Source organism: Phascolarctos cinereus, unplaced genomic scaffold (assembly GCF_003287225.1).
Source record: "Phascolarctos cinereus isolate Bilbo 61053 unplaced genomic scaffold, phaCin_HiC Scaffold_726;HRSCAF=1367, whole genome shotgun sequence".
NCBI classification, from domain to species: Eukaryota; Metazoa; Chordata; class Mammalia; order Diprotodontia; family Phascolarctidae; genus Phascolarctos; species Phascolarctos cinereus.
Genome location: NW_027556098.1, coordinates 413,545,569 through 413,561,927, shown reverse-complemented (window position 1 = coordinate 413,561,927; position 16,359 = coordinate 413,545,569). Strand labels below are relative to the sequence as shown.

At 50.4% G+C, this 16,359-nt stretch overlaps 1 protein-coding gene across 1 annotated transcript in view; it reads right to left on the bottom strand.

Moving 5' to 3' along the window:
• Positions 1–16,359, bottom strand: part of GRIK5 (glutamate ionotropic receptor kainate type subunit 5) — a 37,222-nt gene that overhangs the window by 15,989 nt on the left and 4,874 nt on the right. Inside the window, 16 exon segments of the mRNA XM_021004204.2 lie at positions 1,277–1,442; positions 2,235–2,408; positions 3,222–3,331; positions 3,563–3,676; positions 4,506–4,709; positions 5,212–5,319; positions 5,551–5,655; positions 6,762–6,914; positions 8,110–8,271; positions 8,640–8,693; positions 12,191–12,369; positions 12,598–12,763; positions 12,848–12,945; positions 13,458–13,587; positions 13,589–13,623; positions 14,110–14,239. Coding sequence (XP_020859863.1) covers positions 1,277–1,442; positions 2,235–2,408; positions 3,222–3,331; positions 3,563–3,676; positions 4,506–4,709; positions 5,212–5,319; positions 5,551–5,655; positions 6,762–6,914; positions 8,110–8,271; positions 8,640–8,693; positions 12,191–12,369; positions 12,598–12,763; positions 12,848–12,945; positions 13,458–13,587; positions 13,589–13,623; positions 14,110–14,188 — 2,037 coding nt within the window. The 5' untranslated portion in view covers positions 14,189–14,239.

Sequence of the window (16,359 nt, the reverse complement as noted above, 5' to 3'; positions counted from 1 at the left end):
ATTCTTACTTACAACATCACTAATGTGAAAATATGTTTAATAGGAATGTATATGTATAGCCTATATCAGATTGCGCACCATCTTGGGGAAGGAGGTGGGGAGGGAGAGGGAGAAAAATTTAAAACTCCAAAGCTTATGGAAGTGATTGTTGATAAATCAAAATAAAAGATAAAAAGAAATTTAAAAATATAAAAGAAAAAAAGAAAAAACACAAGTAGGGAAGAAAAAAAGGTCTGTAGGCTTCATCAGACTGACTGCCAAAGGGGCCTGGACTCACACACAAAAAAGTAAGAACCTCTGCCTTACTTAGCAGCCCTTTGGCAATCTGGGGCTCCAGGCCAGACCATTTTTTTTCATAATACCATACTCCTCTCAAGGACAAGGTCATGTATCCTCCTTAAAGGGCGGAGGGTTCCCAAGGGCTGTGCTGCCTTTCTCCACTTGGACTGAGGAATTTTTGAGAGCTATGATTTCCCTCCCATCCTTGGGGTTTCTGGAGGGCAAGACCCCATTCCCCACCTAGGACACCTGAAGCCTGAGCTGTGCTTGCCTTCCTCGGGGCTACATCTTCTCCTCAGATCATGGCTGCCTTGAGAGGGGCCCTCTTTCTCAGGATGGGTAGAGGTGCTCTCTGAGAGTAGGGCCATGGTTCATTTCTTTGGCCCCTTGATGGCCCATTGGAGGCTTTCAATACCCGAGCCCCACTCCCTGCCCTATTTCATCCCACATCCTTGATGTGTATTAGGTCATTTGTTGGCCAGGTGGAAAGGAGCTAACCTTGCCCCAGATTCTCCAGTCATCCTCTAAGAGCTGTTCTTGGTGCTGAACTTGATCACCCAACCCAGCAGGATGGATCCAGTTCCTCTGCTCAGCCTAATTATGTCCCTTTCCAAGAGGGGCAGGGACTGATGGAAACATTAAGGAAGAGGACTGGGGGAAATGAGGGAAGGGAACTAGAGGGACATCTTTGAAGGTAAACCACTGAGGAAGGAAGACTAGGAAATACTGAAGGAACTGAGGAAGACATGGAGGGAGGGGTCTGAGGGAGGCACTGGTGGATTGCTAAGGTAAAGGACTAGGAGACACTGAAGGAGGAAACTGATAGATCACTAGCTGGGTGTGGGCCTAGAAACAATGAGGGAGAGGACATGGAGAGAGGGGAGCATAAGACATTGAGGAAAGAGACTGGGGGAGTGGAAAATTAAGGAGGACTGAGGAGAAACTGGGGAGAGAGTGATGGGGAACACACGGAGGGGTTGCGAAATTTTAAAAGTACCTGAAAAAATGTCATGGTGGAGCCCGCATGGATGGTCCCATACTCAATATTGGTCTGGTCGGCCAAGTCGTCAGCCGACTCCACGGGCACCTCCATTCGCTGCACGGTGAGAAAGGCTGCCAGGTTGGCCGTGTAGGAGGAGATGATGATGAGAGTGAAGGCCCACCTGGTGGGAGAGGGCAGTGACTTGCCCAAGTCCCCCTATCCTGGAAGCATCAGACCCCAGGCTCCTAGACTCTTCAGTCCCCTATTTGCTCCCCAATCCCCTAGGCCCTGAAACTTCAGGGCTAATCCATAACTCATCCCAGGAACATCTTCATCCCAACAGGGGTTTTCCAGAGATATTCCTTCAGATTAATGTGGAAAGAGCCATGGGTTCTGACCCATCTGACTTCCAGCTGGTTGTATCTTCTCTGCATTTCAGTTTCTTCAACAGCTGATTAGACAAACTCTAAGGTCCCATCCAGCTCTGAAATCCTGTATTCTATGTTCTAAGGTCCCTCAAAGTTCTGACATTCCCCATTCTAAGGACCCCATCACCTTTGCCATTCTATTTTCTAAGGTCCCTTCCAACTCTAACATCCTATGTTCAAAGGTCCTTCTTATCTCTGACACTCTCTATTTTATGTTCTAAGGTCCTTTTCTGATCTGACATTACCTGTTCTGAGGTCCCTCCCAGTCCTATCATTGTATTTTTTCTAGATCCCTCTACAATATATAGGAACAGGCTATCAGGAAAGTTGCATTCTGACCCCAGAGCTGTCCCTGCTATGCTGTGGGTGCCTGGGTAATTCATTCCCCTTCTTTGAGGTGAATAAATAGATTTTCCCAAATCTATAAAATGAAGATGTAGTCAATGGTCATCTCTAAGTGCCTTTTAAAGTGCCCAAATACCCCAGGACACCCCCCCCCCGCAGCTCCCCCCCACTCCATCACCCATTGTGATTACTGCCCTCACCAGACCCCGCTGACACATCTCGTGGAAAGTGCCCGGGGCATGATCTCGGAGCCCTGCTGCATGAAGCCCCCGACGGGGAACCACAAGCTGTTGCCTAGGGTATACTGATTCTCCACCACATGGGGACGTGCTCGGAGGCACGGGTGAGGATTATACCACTCATACGGGCTCAGCCTGCAGGAAGACGGAAAGATGGGCCATGGCAGAGACAAGCACTGACCGGCAGACATACAGGCAGAATGACAGATGGAAAGATAAGCAGGCAGGGAAGGCAGGGAGCCCTGGAGGTGGGGGGGAGGGGATGGATGGTGCTTAGTGACCCAAGAAGAGGAAAGAGACAAGGAGGGGGAAAGACAGGAGGAGAATGACATGGATCAATAAAAAAGAGATGAGAACAGGGACAGACAAGAGAAGGGCAGTGACAGAAACAGTAAAAGACTGAAAGGGAAGGAGATAGGAGGAGAGAGGGACAGGGCAGGCTTAGGAAGAAGGATAGGAACAGAGACAGAGACTTGGGGCATGTAGATGAGGAAGAGGGAGGCACTGATCAGGGTAGGAACAGAGAAGAGGAAAATAAAAAGAAAGATGACAGAGATGGATTGACAAGAAAAATACAGTAAAAGAACAGAAAGGAACAAAGAGGTGGGGAGCAGGGACTGACAGAAAGAGACGAGGAAAAATCAGATCGAGGAAGACATAGGGGGAAAGAGAAGAAGAGACAGATAAAGAGAAGAGGCAGAGGCAGAAGAAACCAGGTCAGGACAGAGGTAGAGAGGGAGGGACTGGGAGGCACTGAGACAGACCAGGGTGCAGGCAGAGGAATTGTATGGGGTGGGGGGGCAGAGAGGAGGAAAGAGGTAGGTAGTGCTTGCTGAGATGGGAAGGGACCAGGGCAGGGACAGAGATGTAGAGAGCCTGTGGCCAGGACAAGAGACAGAAAGGGAGGCCCAGGCAGACAGAGATACAGAAACAGGATCCAGGCCTCACCTGGCTGCCAGGAAAAGGACACAGCTAACAGCCAGGTAAGCCAAGAGCATGAAGAGCCACACAGCAGGTGAGAAGGGATCGAGGAAGGAGAAGTAGCCAGGCTTTCGACCCTGGGGCAGGGGGGAGAAAGCCAGGTGTCAGTGATCCTCGTGCATACTCCCTCAAGGATACAGGTGACTTCATCTCTGAGCACCCCACCCCGCCAAGCACACATCCTGTGAAATGCCCAGCTCCCAAACCCTCTACTTTCCATTCCCCAGGAAACTCAAGCATCCCAAACCCCAAGTCTGCACCTCCTCAGGAACCCAGACACTTGGTGACCTGGCTTCAGGGACCCTTACCATGTGCACTCTGTAGAGGATGCTGATCCCCAGAGTCATGAAGGGTTTAGAGAAGTCTATGACCTTCTCCCGCTCAGCTGTGATTGTGAACGCAGCCACTGCCAGGTCTGCCTTCTGCTGGGGATGTGGGGATGACAGACAGACAGACAGGCAGAGACAGAAGGTGGAGGCAGGGGACAGAGAGAGAGAGAGAGAGAGAGAGAGAGAGAGAGAGAGAGAGATATTCAGCGAGAGATGAAGAAACAGAAATACAGAAATATACAGAGACATAGGGATAGAGACACAGATAAGGAGATAGGGAAAGTTTGGAATGGATGTGGGGGAGGGAGATAGATACGATGTGAGACCAAGAGAAACAACCCAGGATTCAGATGTTCATTGGGGGAGTGGGGAAGAAGAGGAGGAGCAGCTTGTTAGGAGTCCAGGAAGATATTCCCACATAAGTTCTGGCTCCCCCTCCTGCCTGAATTCTTGGCCTAGTCTCCCCTAAAATCTTTGGTCTCACCTCCCATCTACCCGGCCCAGACTCTGGATTCTCTTCCCTACAGCTTGCTTCAGATCAATCCTCTCCTTATTCAGGGACTTTCCAGGGCTTCTTGAGTCCCTTAATATTCATCTTCCTCATCCTAGCACTCAAGGCCTCTGAGGTCACACTCTACCCTTCTGTCAGGCTCATCATCCCACCTGGAACACCCTCCCCACTCTTATCTGCAACCTTGTCGAGTCATTTTCTCCTCTAAAAATGAGAAGATTGGACTGAATGATCTATCATCAAGATCCCTCCCAGCCCTGATGTTCCCAGACCCAACATTCTCTGTTCTAAGGTCCCTTCCACCTTCAACATTCTTTCTCTCACTCTCTGTCCCTCTCTCCCTGGGCTCTACCTCATCACTAGTCCACCTTCCCTCTCTCCTTGGGCCCAAGAGCTCCCCCTGCCCCATACCCGGTTAATGAGTTCCCCAACCATTCCAGTCCAGGAGCCGTTGGGTTCTGGTGCCCCATACAGCCCATCTTCTACTAGCCGAAGTCGGAATCGAAAACGGAGCAACTCGGCCAGCTCTCGAAGCATGTCCACACAAAAGCCCTCAAACCGCTCATTTCCAGACAGAGACTGGAAGTTGGGCCTTCGCATGACATATGGGTTCTCCTGAGGAAGAGGGAGAGGAAAGGGTGAAGAATGGTCAGAGCTCAAGGCTCCAAGATCAAGGATTAGATAAAAGTGTGTAAGATCTGAAATGGAGAACCCACAATTATCAATCAAGAACTTGGGATCAGGGGGTCAAGGAACTGGGATCAAGGTTCAGAGATCAATGACCCAAGAAAGAGTAAGGATTCAAAATAGGTTATCAGGGACTGAAGATTAGTGGTCACGGATTAGAGATTACCCAATTAGAGATGCTTAGAAAAATAAAGAGGAAAGGCCACAGAGAAGTAATAGGAAAGAGCCTCGAAGTCTGGGTTGCATCTCCCAAGGGTAGGACCTTTCTCCACAGGGCAATTGGCTGGAGACACCAAGGAGTTCTGCAGTTTTGTAGACATGAGTGCCCCACGGTCCTTGGTGAGCAGTCCTATCTAGAAATCTAAAGTTTGGGCTGTCCCAAATTCTGCTTCTCCCCAGTCAAAGTCCCCTCCCTCTCCTCGCCTCTTACCAAGATGGTGGTGACCACAAGGGTCTTGTTGGCTAAGGTCTGGGACAGGTTGATGTCCAGAGTGGTGGCATTCATAGCCAGAGTCCGATTGGAGTACCACACCCCGATCTGGAAGGAGGAGACAGGCTCAAGCCTGACTTTTGGAGGCAGAGGTGTCCAACACCCCCCCATATCCCACCCCCAGCCCTAAATCTTCAGGGACCCAGGCATCTGGGTCCCAAGTCCACGGCTGCTTCAGGACCCAGCCGTCCAGTTTTAGCTCCTCCCTTCCCGGGAATTCCAGTATCCATCTCCTCCAACCCTTCCAACTCCAGACGCTCAGTGGTCAGCCCCACTCACCTCCCGATGGCCCTCCCGGGACTTCTCGAGGATCCTCAGGGTGTAGTTGGTTCGTTGACCTTTGCTGTTGAACTCAACTCGCCCAGTCAGCCCATCATACTCTACCTAGCCAGGGAGGGGAGGTCGGGGAGGGGACAGGCACGGAGGGCAGAACAGAGGAGGGCAGGAGAGATAGAGACAAATGGAGACAGAAAGACAGAAATATACCCAGAAGAAGAGTCAGAGAAACAGAAACCAGAGGGGGACAAAGAGATGCCCACAGGCAGAAAGAGAAATAGAGGGAGAGAAAGGGAGGGAACAGTTCAGAGAAGGAGTAAGAGACCAATGGAAAGGTAGGGACCAGTGGTGAGAGAAAAATGCCAAGAGGCAAAGAGAGCGGAAAAGAGGTGGAGAGGAAAACCCAGAGGAAGAGACAGAAACAGAGACATATAAAGACCAAAACAGAGAGAGAGGTGGAAGGTGGGAGGGGTAGAGAGATGCCCAGAGGAAGAAACAAGGACACCCAGAAGAGTGATGGGTGAAGAGGAAAGCAGACTCAGAAACAAATGGACAGAGGAACAGGATAGGAAAGTCCAAGCAGAAAAAAAAATGAGAGGGACAGAGATTGATAGAGAAACAGAGAGACACCCACAAGAAAGGCAAGAGACAGAGAAGAAACAGAAGCCCAGAAAGATGCATAGAAAGGTGAAGACAGAGATCAACATAGAAACGGAGAGAGAAACAGTGAAAACAAATAGAGACAGAAAGGTGCAGGCAGTTAGACCCAGAGAGACAGACAGATCAAGACAGTAAGGTAGAAATGACAGAGATACTCCATCCCCACCCCTCGCCCACAGAGGTACAGAGGGAGGAGGAAACATAGAGCCAGACATATAGAGACATTCATAAGATGCCCACAGAACAGAAATGTCCAGAAGGAAGTGACAGTGTCAAAGATAGACACAAGCCAAGAGGGAGACGAGTCCCTCATGGACAAAATTAGACATACAGATGGAGAAAAACAGAAAGCTCTCCAAAGTGAGATACAGAGACACAGAGACACAGAGATGGAAGAGAAATACCCCCATAGAGACAGAAAGGAAGTACCCAGAAAGCCCAAGACATAAGAGTTGAGGCCAGGAAAGAGAGGGAGCAGGGATGGGCACCCAGCAGGCTTCCCTACCTCTCAGCCCCAGCCCAGCCTCATCCTAGTGCCCAGCCTGCCAGCTCACCATTCGAAGGTAGTTCATGAGGCTGGTCCCATGGGGCCAGATGTTGGAGGAGGTGCAGGCCAGGGGTTTCACGCCAATCTCCTGGCTTCGATTCAGCTCCCTCACAGCACTCACAACCACATGCACGGCATCAAACATCAGGGCTGCAGACAACTGGAGTGGGAAGGGAGAAAAAGGAGCAGGGGAGCTCAGCAAGGGCAAAGCCTGATCCAAGCCCCCAACCACTGCTCGTACCTGAGGCCTTCGGGGCCTCTTTTTTCATTCTTCTCTTTTCCTCCTTCCTCCCTCTCTTTATCTCTTCTTTCCTCCTTTCATCACTCTCCCCCCGCCTCCCTTTTCCCTCCTTATATTCTCCTTTCTCTCTCTTCATCTTCCTCTGTCTTTCCTTATGTCATCCCCTCTGCCTCTGCCTCTTCCTGCCTCCATCACTCCATATCCTTCTCCTCCCATTCCTTTTTGTCTGTCTGTCTCCTTGGCTCTGTCTGCCTCTATCCCTGCATTCCCCCATCCCTCAATCCCTCTCTCCCCCTATCTCTATCTCTCCTGATATCTCTCTATCCCTGTGTCTCCAGGCCTCTATTTATCTTAATGTCCCTCTTTCTCCCTCCCTTGCTTCATATCCTGGTCTCCTTCTCTCTGCCTCCATCTTTTTCAAATTAAAATTTATTTTGTTTAATTAACAAGTGTTTATTTTCTCTTCTTCCCACATCCCCTCCCCACTAGAAAAAGGAAAGGACAGGAAGCACCTTGTAATAAATATTCTCTCTATATATTTCTGTCTTTCTCTTCCCAGGTCTTTCAGACCAGCTGTTCCACAGACTGAAGGAGAGGGGAGGGTTATTTCTGCGTTTCTTGGAGTGTCCATGGTGTGTGTCTGTGTGTGTATATGTGTGTGTGTGTGTGTGTGTGTGTGTGTATATATACATTTGGATGCATGCATTTCATGAGGCTGGGTTCTTTCTATATTTGGGTGTATCTGTGTATACCTCAGGAATTGTGTGTGTGTGTGTGTGTGTGTGTGTGTGTGTGTGTGTGTGTGTGAGAGAGAGAGAGAGAGAGAGAGAGAGAGAGAGAGAGAGAGAGAGAACAGACAGAGAGATAGATGAGAGACACACAGAGGAGACAAAGATAGCCAGAGACAGAGAGACAGAAAGACAGAAAGACAAAAGGAGAGAGAAAGAAAGGAGGGAGAGATAGAGAAACAGCAATAGACAGAAAAGGGTTGGGGATGAATGCACCTGAATGTTTCTGCAATTGTCTTGGTTATGCATGTCTGTGTATCAGGTGTGTGTGTGTGTGTGTGTGTGTGTGTGTGTGTGTGTAGGAAGCAGAGAAGACAGAGGCTCACCGCTGGACCTGGGTACATGCTGGCCTCACAGTTCTCCCTCCAGGACATGTTGAGGCTCCGAACAAACTCCAGGTAAAAGGGGTGGGACGTGTTGAACATGGAGAAGCCCAGAATGTTGGATGAGTCCTCCACAATGCCATCCAGATGAAGAATAGGGAAATCCTAGGAGCAGGGAGGGGGTGGGGGATCAGGACCCAGGGAAGGAAAGGCTCAGAGCCTGAGACAAGGAGAAGGGAGGCTCAGAGCCTGAGATGGGGAGAGGCAAGACTCAGGGTGGGATACTCAAGACCTGGGGACAGAGAAGGGGAGGCTCAGAACCTTAGATAGGGAGAGGAAGGCTCAGGCCCTAGAGACAGGGAGTCTGGAAGTCACAGAAAAGGGAAATACAGGCTCAAAACCTAAGACAGGGAGAGGATGCTCAAGGTTTGGGATAGAAGGAAGAAACTGAGGGGCCGTGGTAGATAGCTGAGAAATGCTGGGTCAGGGGAAGAGGCAGGTGGCCAAAGGCAGGGGATAAAAGGGGGACTCACCATGGTTGTGAGGATGTATTTATAAAACGCTGAAGTCATCCCCAACTCTGAGGCCTGGAGGCAAAAGAGACAGTGGGGCGGGGGCGGGGGGGGAAGACAAAGACATAGAGAGAGACATACAAATGGAGATACCAAAAATGATGAAGATATAAAGACAGTAATAGAAAAAAGATACAGACAGAGAGAAAGATGCACATCGACAAAGAGATATGGTGACAGATAATAAGGGCAGAGACATGGAGGTTTAAAATAAGAGAGAGACAAAAGCAGAGACACAGAAAGAATTAAAACCAAAGACAAAATCAGAGAAACCACCAAATTAGAGAGAAATACCCAGACAGGAACATAGGCACAGATTTAAAGGCCAAGAAAGAAAGCTATACAAAAAGACGGGCAGAATTGGTCAGGGGGTGACAGACAGATGGTGCTGGGGCCCACGAGGCAAGCTCTCTCTCCCCTGCCTGTCCCCATCTCTACTCCCCACACCCTTCTGATACTGGGAGACCAAGGAAGGGGAGGCTAGGACAGGGAAGAAGAATTTCAAAGATCAAAAAACACCACCTAGGGAAGACGCAGAAAGAGTGCCTGCAGGCTAAGGGCAAAGGGGCACAGGTGGACTCACAAAGACCTTTCTTCTACCCCATCCCAGAAAGCCAAGGTCAGCACTTAGATCTGCACCTGTTTCAAATTTCTCAAATGCTCTACAGTTTGAAGCGGTCCAGCTCTCCCCCTCACTGTCCGTGTCTCCCCACCCTCTCCCTCAGCTACTCCTCTGTCCCTCAATATCTTCCTCCCTCTGTTCCCATCACCCCTTCTCTTTGTACTTCAGTCTCTTCTCCTTTACGTCTTTCCTTCTCCTTCCTTTCTTCCCCTTTGTTCCCCTCTGTACCCCAGCTCTTTCCCTTAGTCTCCTTCGTCTGCTCCCCTTCCTGTTATTCCTGTCTTCCCTTTCTGTCCCCCCCTTTTTCTATCTCTTAGTCTTCCTGTCTCTTGTCCTCCTCTTTGTCCCTCAATCTCCCCCTTCTCTCTCAGCTTCTCCTCCTCTGTCTCTTTTTTTCTGTCTCTGCCTCCCTTTTAACCCTCATTCTTTCCTCACTGTGCCTCATTCTACCTGTCTGCCAACCTCCCTTTCTCTTTCCTCCTCTGTCTCCACTCTCTGTCTCTCAGCATTCCCTCCTTCGTCTCCCTCAGTCTTTCCCTCTAGATCCGTCAGTGTCCTTCTCCACAGAATACCAGCATCTCCGAATCAGAAGGGACCTCTAAGGCCATCCAACCTAACCCACTGCTGACCAAGGATTCTCTCAGTTCCCATTAAGTGACCATTCAGCTTCTCCTGGCAGACCTCCAGTGACAGGGAATCCACTTGAGAACAGCTCAGATTGTTTAGAAACTTTTCCTCCCATCCAGCCCAAATCAATCACAACAGTCTCCACCCACTGCTTCTGACTCTCCCCTCTGGGGCCAAAGAGGAAGTCTACAATCTATCTTCTACAGGACAATCCCTCCAGGCAGTGATGGCGGCTACCCCCAGACCCCCATTCCCACCCCAGCTTTCACTTCCCTCAAACTCAAATAGAAATGGAGAATCTTATATAAGGATCCCTGCAGGCCGCGTATTGACTTAGAAAACCACGTATTAACATTTCTTTGTTCTATCGTATTTTTATTTACTTTGTTAAATGTTTCCCAATTACATTTTAATCTGCTTCTGCGCACCTCAGGAAGGTTGGAGTTCTGCAAAGCCACTGCTGGAGGTGCGTTTGGCACCTCTGTTCTGCAGGACTTTCACTATCCCAACCTTTCCCTAGATGGCTCAGTCTGTCAATGTCTTTCCTACAATGTGGTGCCCAGAACTGAGCCCTTTGGACTTTCATTTGCCTTTTTGGATGCTAAAATCCCTTAATCACGAAGACTGTTGTTATCTAGCCACAGTTTGTGCTGGAGTCTTGGACCTAGAGTTTGAAGACCCACTCAGACACTTTCTAGATTGTGAACCTGGGCAAGTCACTTAACCTCTATCTGCCTCAGTTTTTTCATCTGTAAAATGGAGATAATATACCTCCTACCTCCCCAGGCTTGTTGTGAGGATCAAATGAGATTTTATTTGCAAAGTACTTTGCAAACCGTGAAGTGTCATATGAATGTTAGCTATTATTACTATTCTTATCATATTGATTAAATTAAATTTTATTAAATTAAACCCATTATTCTAATCTGCTTCAATCTTTTTGGATCCTATTCATTTAGCTACCCCTTCTAGCTTTGAGTCTTCTGCAAACTGAATGAGGATGCCACTTATGAGTTCAGAACATTAATGGATAAAAAAAAAAAGAAATTAAACAGCCCAGTGGCAAGCACAGATCGCTGGGTGCCTTCACTAGAGACTTCCCTCCAAGCCGGCATTGAGCTCTCAATAGCTATTTTTGGGTGCCAGTCTTTCAGCCAGTTCTGAATCCCACACTCTCTAAATTTCTCTGCCTTTAGTCTTGTCTCTCTATACCTTATTTTACCTGAATAGATTGTCATAAGGATCACTAGCTATCTTTTATATTAAGCTTTAGAGTTTGCAAAGCGCTTTACATACATCATTTCATTTGATCCTCACAACAACCCTGTGCTATTATTATCTCCATTTTATACATGGGAACACTGAGGCTGAGAGAGTCACTTGCCCATTGTCATAAGTGTCTGGGGCAGAATTTGAACTCAGGTCTTCCTGATACTACATCCAGCACACTGTGCTCTAGCACCACTTAGCTTCCTGTGCTGTCGTCTAGCTCACATCTCTCCATCTTGCCCTCAAAAATATCATGACTTCATCAACTATTTTGCTAAAATCAAAGTAAATTATTCACCATTCCCCTATCAGTCTGGAAAACCAATTAAAAAAAAAAACAAGTTCATCACAAAACCATCCTAACTAATCACTGCTTCCTTTTCTGGGTGGACAACTAACCATCCCTTTAACAAAACATCCCAGGATATGACCAGAAACTGAAATCAAAAGCACTGGTCAATAATTCACTGAGTATTCTATTCCATTTTTGAAATTACGGACATTTCCCCTTCCCCTCCCGTGCTCTTCACATTCTTCCAAAGGTCATGGGGTCACACACGATCTCCCTATTTCTCTGTCTGTCCCTCTCTATCCTGCCGCCTCCTTCCTTTCTGTTTCTCAGTCTTCCCTTTTTCTGTCCACCAGTCACCCTTCTCTGGGTCTTCCTCAGTCTGTTCCCCACCTCAATTCATCCTTATCAGTTTTCTGCCCTGTCTTTCACATTGGTGATTTCATGTTTATGTCAGCCGTGGGAGGAAGGGGACAGTAGGCATCATTTTCCCTGTACCAAGGGTGAGGCAAATGAGATTTAGAAAGGGAGAGTGACATATATCAGTGGTCAAGCCAGAAGCACAACCCTGGTCTCCCGACCTCTCAATCTGAGTCTTTTTTCTTTTTTAGCATAGTAGTCATGGCTCTGAGTTCAGAAGACCAGAGTCTAAAGGCTGGGGTCAGAGGGGAGAAAGCTGGAAGTTAGGGGGAGGGTGACACAGACCTTCTTGAGGATGAGATGGGAGATGGAGGCATTGGCATCGATGATGATGGTGGAGACCTTGTCGTCCCGAATTTCTTTGAGCAGAGGTGTGGGGTCCCGGCTTTCATCAAGCATCCGAACTGACAAAGTCTCCTTGGAGATCAGGAAGCCTCGAACCAGCTCCTCCAATCTCAGCAGGCCTAGGGAAGAAAGGGAGCAGGTTTGGGGTTAGACTCCTGGAGACTGGGAGAGATGCTGAGGATGGGAGAGAAGGGTCAGGGTAGAGGACAGACTGAGAACCCGGACACCTGAGTGCCCGGGGGAATGGGAACTAGAGCTCACACCAACAAAGAGAGGAAACTGAGGAAACAAAAGCAGGGATGCCCAAAGAGGGGCTGGGTCCCCCATGGCAGTGTCCCCTCCCTCACACTCCGCCTTGGCACAGATGAGGCTGGCTGAGGGATAATTGAAGGACTTAAGGATTCGGGAGACAGCAAGGCTGACGTCCTCGTTGCTGGGGTAGAGACTGACAGAAGCAAATCGAAGGTACTGGAGTCGGGGTGTCTCCTCTGGGCCCACCTTAATGTGGGGGATCTGGAGAAGGGCACAGAGAAAGGTCTGTATCCCTCCCTACTCAGCCCTGTCCCCTTGGCTCCCAGCTGCCCCACTGACCCTTACCTCCTTCTCCCCACAGATGTGGCTGACGATAGAAGCTGAAGCTGGGCTGGAGGAGGGTCCTAGGACGGACACGACCCCCTTGGGCAGGATCTGGCACACTTCAGAGGGTAGAAAGGGAACCTCCCATCAGACACAGGCCCCAAACCCTGCCCCCTCCCCACTTCAAGTGGAGCCTCGGCCCTCCCTTAGCCTTCTCTGCTCTGAGATCCCTGGGCCAAGGACAAAGAAACTAAGTCTTGGTACCCAGGTGAAGTGCTGACTGTCAAGTTCAGACTGTTGCTGGGGGCCATTCAGACCCATTGATTGTCCTCTCTGGGACCCTTGGATGGTTCCTTGGGCTGTCCCTTCAACCCAGAGACTGAGTCCCTCTCCCCCTCAATTTGATCTGCATTTTCAATGGATAACTGGCCAAAAGGGGACTCAATGGTAAAAGTTGAGGGAGAGAGAGACTGAGAGGTAGAGGGGAAAGAAACGAGAGAAGTGAGGAGGCCTAAGGGAGAGGGGAGAGTGAGGGACAAAGAGAGAGCAGGCCTGGGGCCCTTGTCTCCTCTGCAGGTTGGGGGAAGCCCCTCTGTGCCCTGCCCCAGGCCCAGTCCTTGGCCCCGCTCACTGGTGTCCGTGGTCTCGTACTGACTGTCTCTCTGGAGCTCAAAGATGTCCACCTCCACTCGGGCCTTGGCTGGGACTTCGATGATCCCGTTGATCTGTTCCCGGGCAAGGGCCAGGGCCAGGCGTTCTCCCCCGGCCACACACAGTCTGGTCGTCCAGGATAGCGGCTGTGGGGATAAGAGGCTGGGAGACCAGAGGCCCCTGAGGGAGGCAGCCCTCAGGGATCAGGATGCCTAAGTCCCTGTAGAGGCAGGGAATGGGGGATGAGGACTCCTGGATCCTTCAGCACCAAGAACTGGTAGATGAAGGCTTCTGAGTCTCAGAGGGGGAAGGACTGAAAGACATGTACACCTGGGTCTCTGGTGGTCAGGGCTGGGGGCATTAGGGATCCTGGGGACGTTGAGACCAAGGACCGGGAGATCAGGGCTCCTGAGTCCCTGAGGGTCAGGATGCTTGGGGACCTGAGGGAGGGGGAACTTGTCGATAAGCACACGTGGGTCACTGAAAGGCAAGGGATCAGGCCCGAAGCCCATGGCCCAGGGGATTGGAATGCCCGGGTCTGTGAGAGGGCAGGGAGGGAGGATGCACAAGCGTCCTTGTGGGGCAAGACCTGAGGCATGAGGACTCTGGGGTCTCTGTGGGGGAGGCCTCACCCATGCGCAGGGAGGACAGCACCTGACCACTGGGGTGGGCAAAGGCGACAATCAGCAGTAGCAGCAGCTCCGCCGGCATCTTCTTCCCCTCCTCATGGAGAAGCTGCTGCCCGAGGCCCCCACGCACCACCTGCAAAGGAAACCCATTTCCAGGTCTACTGAGCCCAGCTAACGGCCCAGGGCACTGCAGAGGGACGCTCACAGGTGGATGCTTCTAGGGGAAAAGCCTTAGCTTTGGGCTACTATAGAGGGAGAAGAGGAGAGCCTGGAAGTCTGTCTGAGGGCAGGGAGCTCATGGGCCCAGGGGCACTCTATCCCAGAACATTGCTGGTGGACAGTTCACAGTCCTGGGACCCTGTTGGGGGTAGGAAGGGGACAGGACTCAGGGACCCATTGCTAGAAGGAAGCTCACAGCCAGAAAGGACTGCTGGGAAGGCAAGCAGAGCTCCCAGGTCCTGGGGCCCTGCTGAAAGGGGGAGCTCATGGCCCCTGGGGCCCTGCTAAAGAAGGAGCCCTGAGGAGGTTCGGATGAGGTGTTGGAATAGAGCTCACAGCCCAAGAGCATTGCTAGATTGGAGGAGGGGAGAGCTTTCAGCCCAGGGTCACTTTTGGGGAAAACTTACAGCCCAAAGGAATTGGGGCAGGGGAGGAGCTGGAGAGGGGTCCAGAAGCTCCCAGTCCTCACAGTACCACTGGAGGGGGCAGCTAACAGACCAGGAAAACTGCCTCAAGTGTGGGGGAGTTCAGAGTCCCATAAGAAGAGGGCCTTGGAGGATGGGGTCACAGAGAGGCTATCCCCACCCTGGAATCAGAATCGGGGCCAGGAATCAGCCCCCACCCCTATCTCTGGGCAGGCGCCTGTCACCAGGCAACAGGAGGTGGCTAGAGAGGATGCAGCGGTCACCAGGCAACGATATCCCAGCCCAGATCCCTGCCACCTCCCCGCCCCTGACGTCCAGCTTTCCCACAATCCCAGGGGGCTGGGGCCTGACAACTGGGATTGTGGGGGGGGGAGTGGGGGATGGAGAGAGGGAGGGGGAGAGGGGAGGGAGGGAGGGAGAGAGAGAGAGAGAGAGAGAGAGAGAGAGAGAGAGAGGATCATAAGAAGTGGAAAACACAAAGGTGACAAAGATGAAGAAGGGAAGAATCAGAGGAAAAGATGGAAAGGAAGAGGGGGGAGAGGGAGAGAGAGACACACAGAGAGACAGAGTAAGAGACTGAGAGACATCAGGGAGAGATATAGAGGGAAAGAGGGACAGAGATTCAGAAGGAGAGATTGACAGAAGAAGAAAAGGAAAGAGGAAAAGAGGAGGGAGAGACAGCGAAAGGAGACAAGACACAGGAGTTGGCAACCTTTCCAAAGGGATTTATTTGACTCCTATTCTGGTGTCCTGGGGGGAGGTGGGAAACTAGAATCAGAGTGGCAGGCTCTCAAGACAAGAAGGGACCTTAGAGACCATTTAGTACAAACCCCCCACTACACAGATGAGGAATCTGGGACTCACAGGAGAGCAAGGATTCACATAGTGTCAGACAGAGGCGCGATCCAGTATCGGGTTCTGCCTACCACTGCCTCTCATAAATATCCTCTGTTCCGTTCCCACCCCACCCCTACATACACCCTCCCCCATTCCCTCCAATCAGAAAGATACTGAGGTTAACCAGCAACTGAGGAAAGATACACTCCCCCAGGGAAGAGGTGAGCCTTTAGGTCATTCATAGAAACGGATCGTCAAAGCTGGAAGGCACCTAGAAGGCACTGAGTCCCAATCCGTCGAGAAGATGAGAAAACAAGACTTCCCAGTCTCTGCTTGAGGACCAGAGTCTAAACCCTTGGTTCTGTCCCTTATACTTTTGTGATCTTGGGCAAGTCCCTTAACCTCTCTGGGCCTCAGTTTCCTTATCTGTAAAATGAGGGGTAATGACTAAATGTCCTTCTAAGATCCCTTCTCCCTCTAAATGTATTATCCCAGTGACCTCCAACAATAGGGACCTCACCACCTCTGTACGTCATTCTATTCCAGACCGTTCCACTGGAGGACAGGGCTCACGTTTTCCATATGCCAAGCCAAAGGCTACCATTCTATAGCTTCCACCCATTGCTCTTTGTTCTGTCCAATAAGAACTGGCTTAGTCCATTCCCTGAAAGCCAAGCCTCCAGGTATTTGAAGACAACTTTCATGGTGCCCTTGAGTTTCCTCCTATCTTTACACCTCATGGTCTCCAGCCCTCTCAACACCCCATTTGACC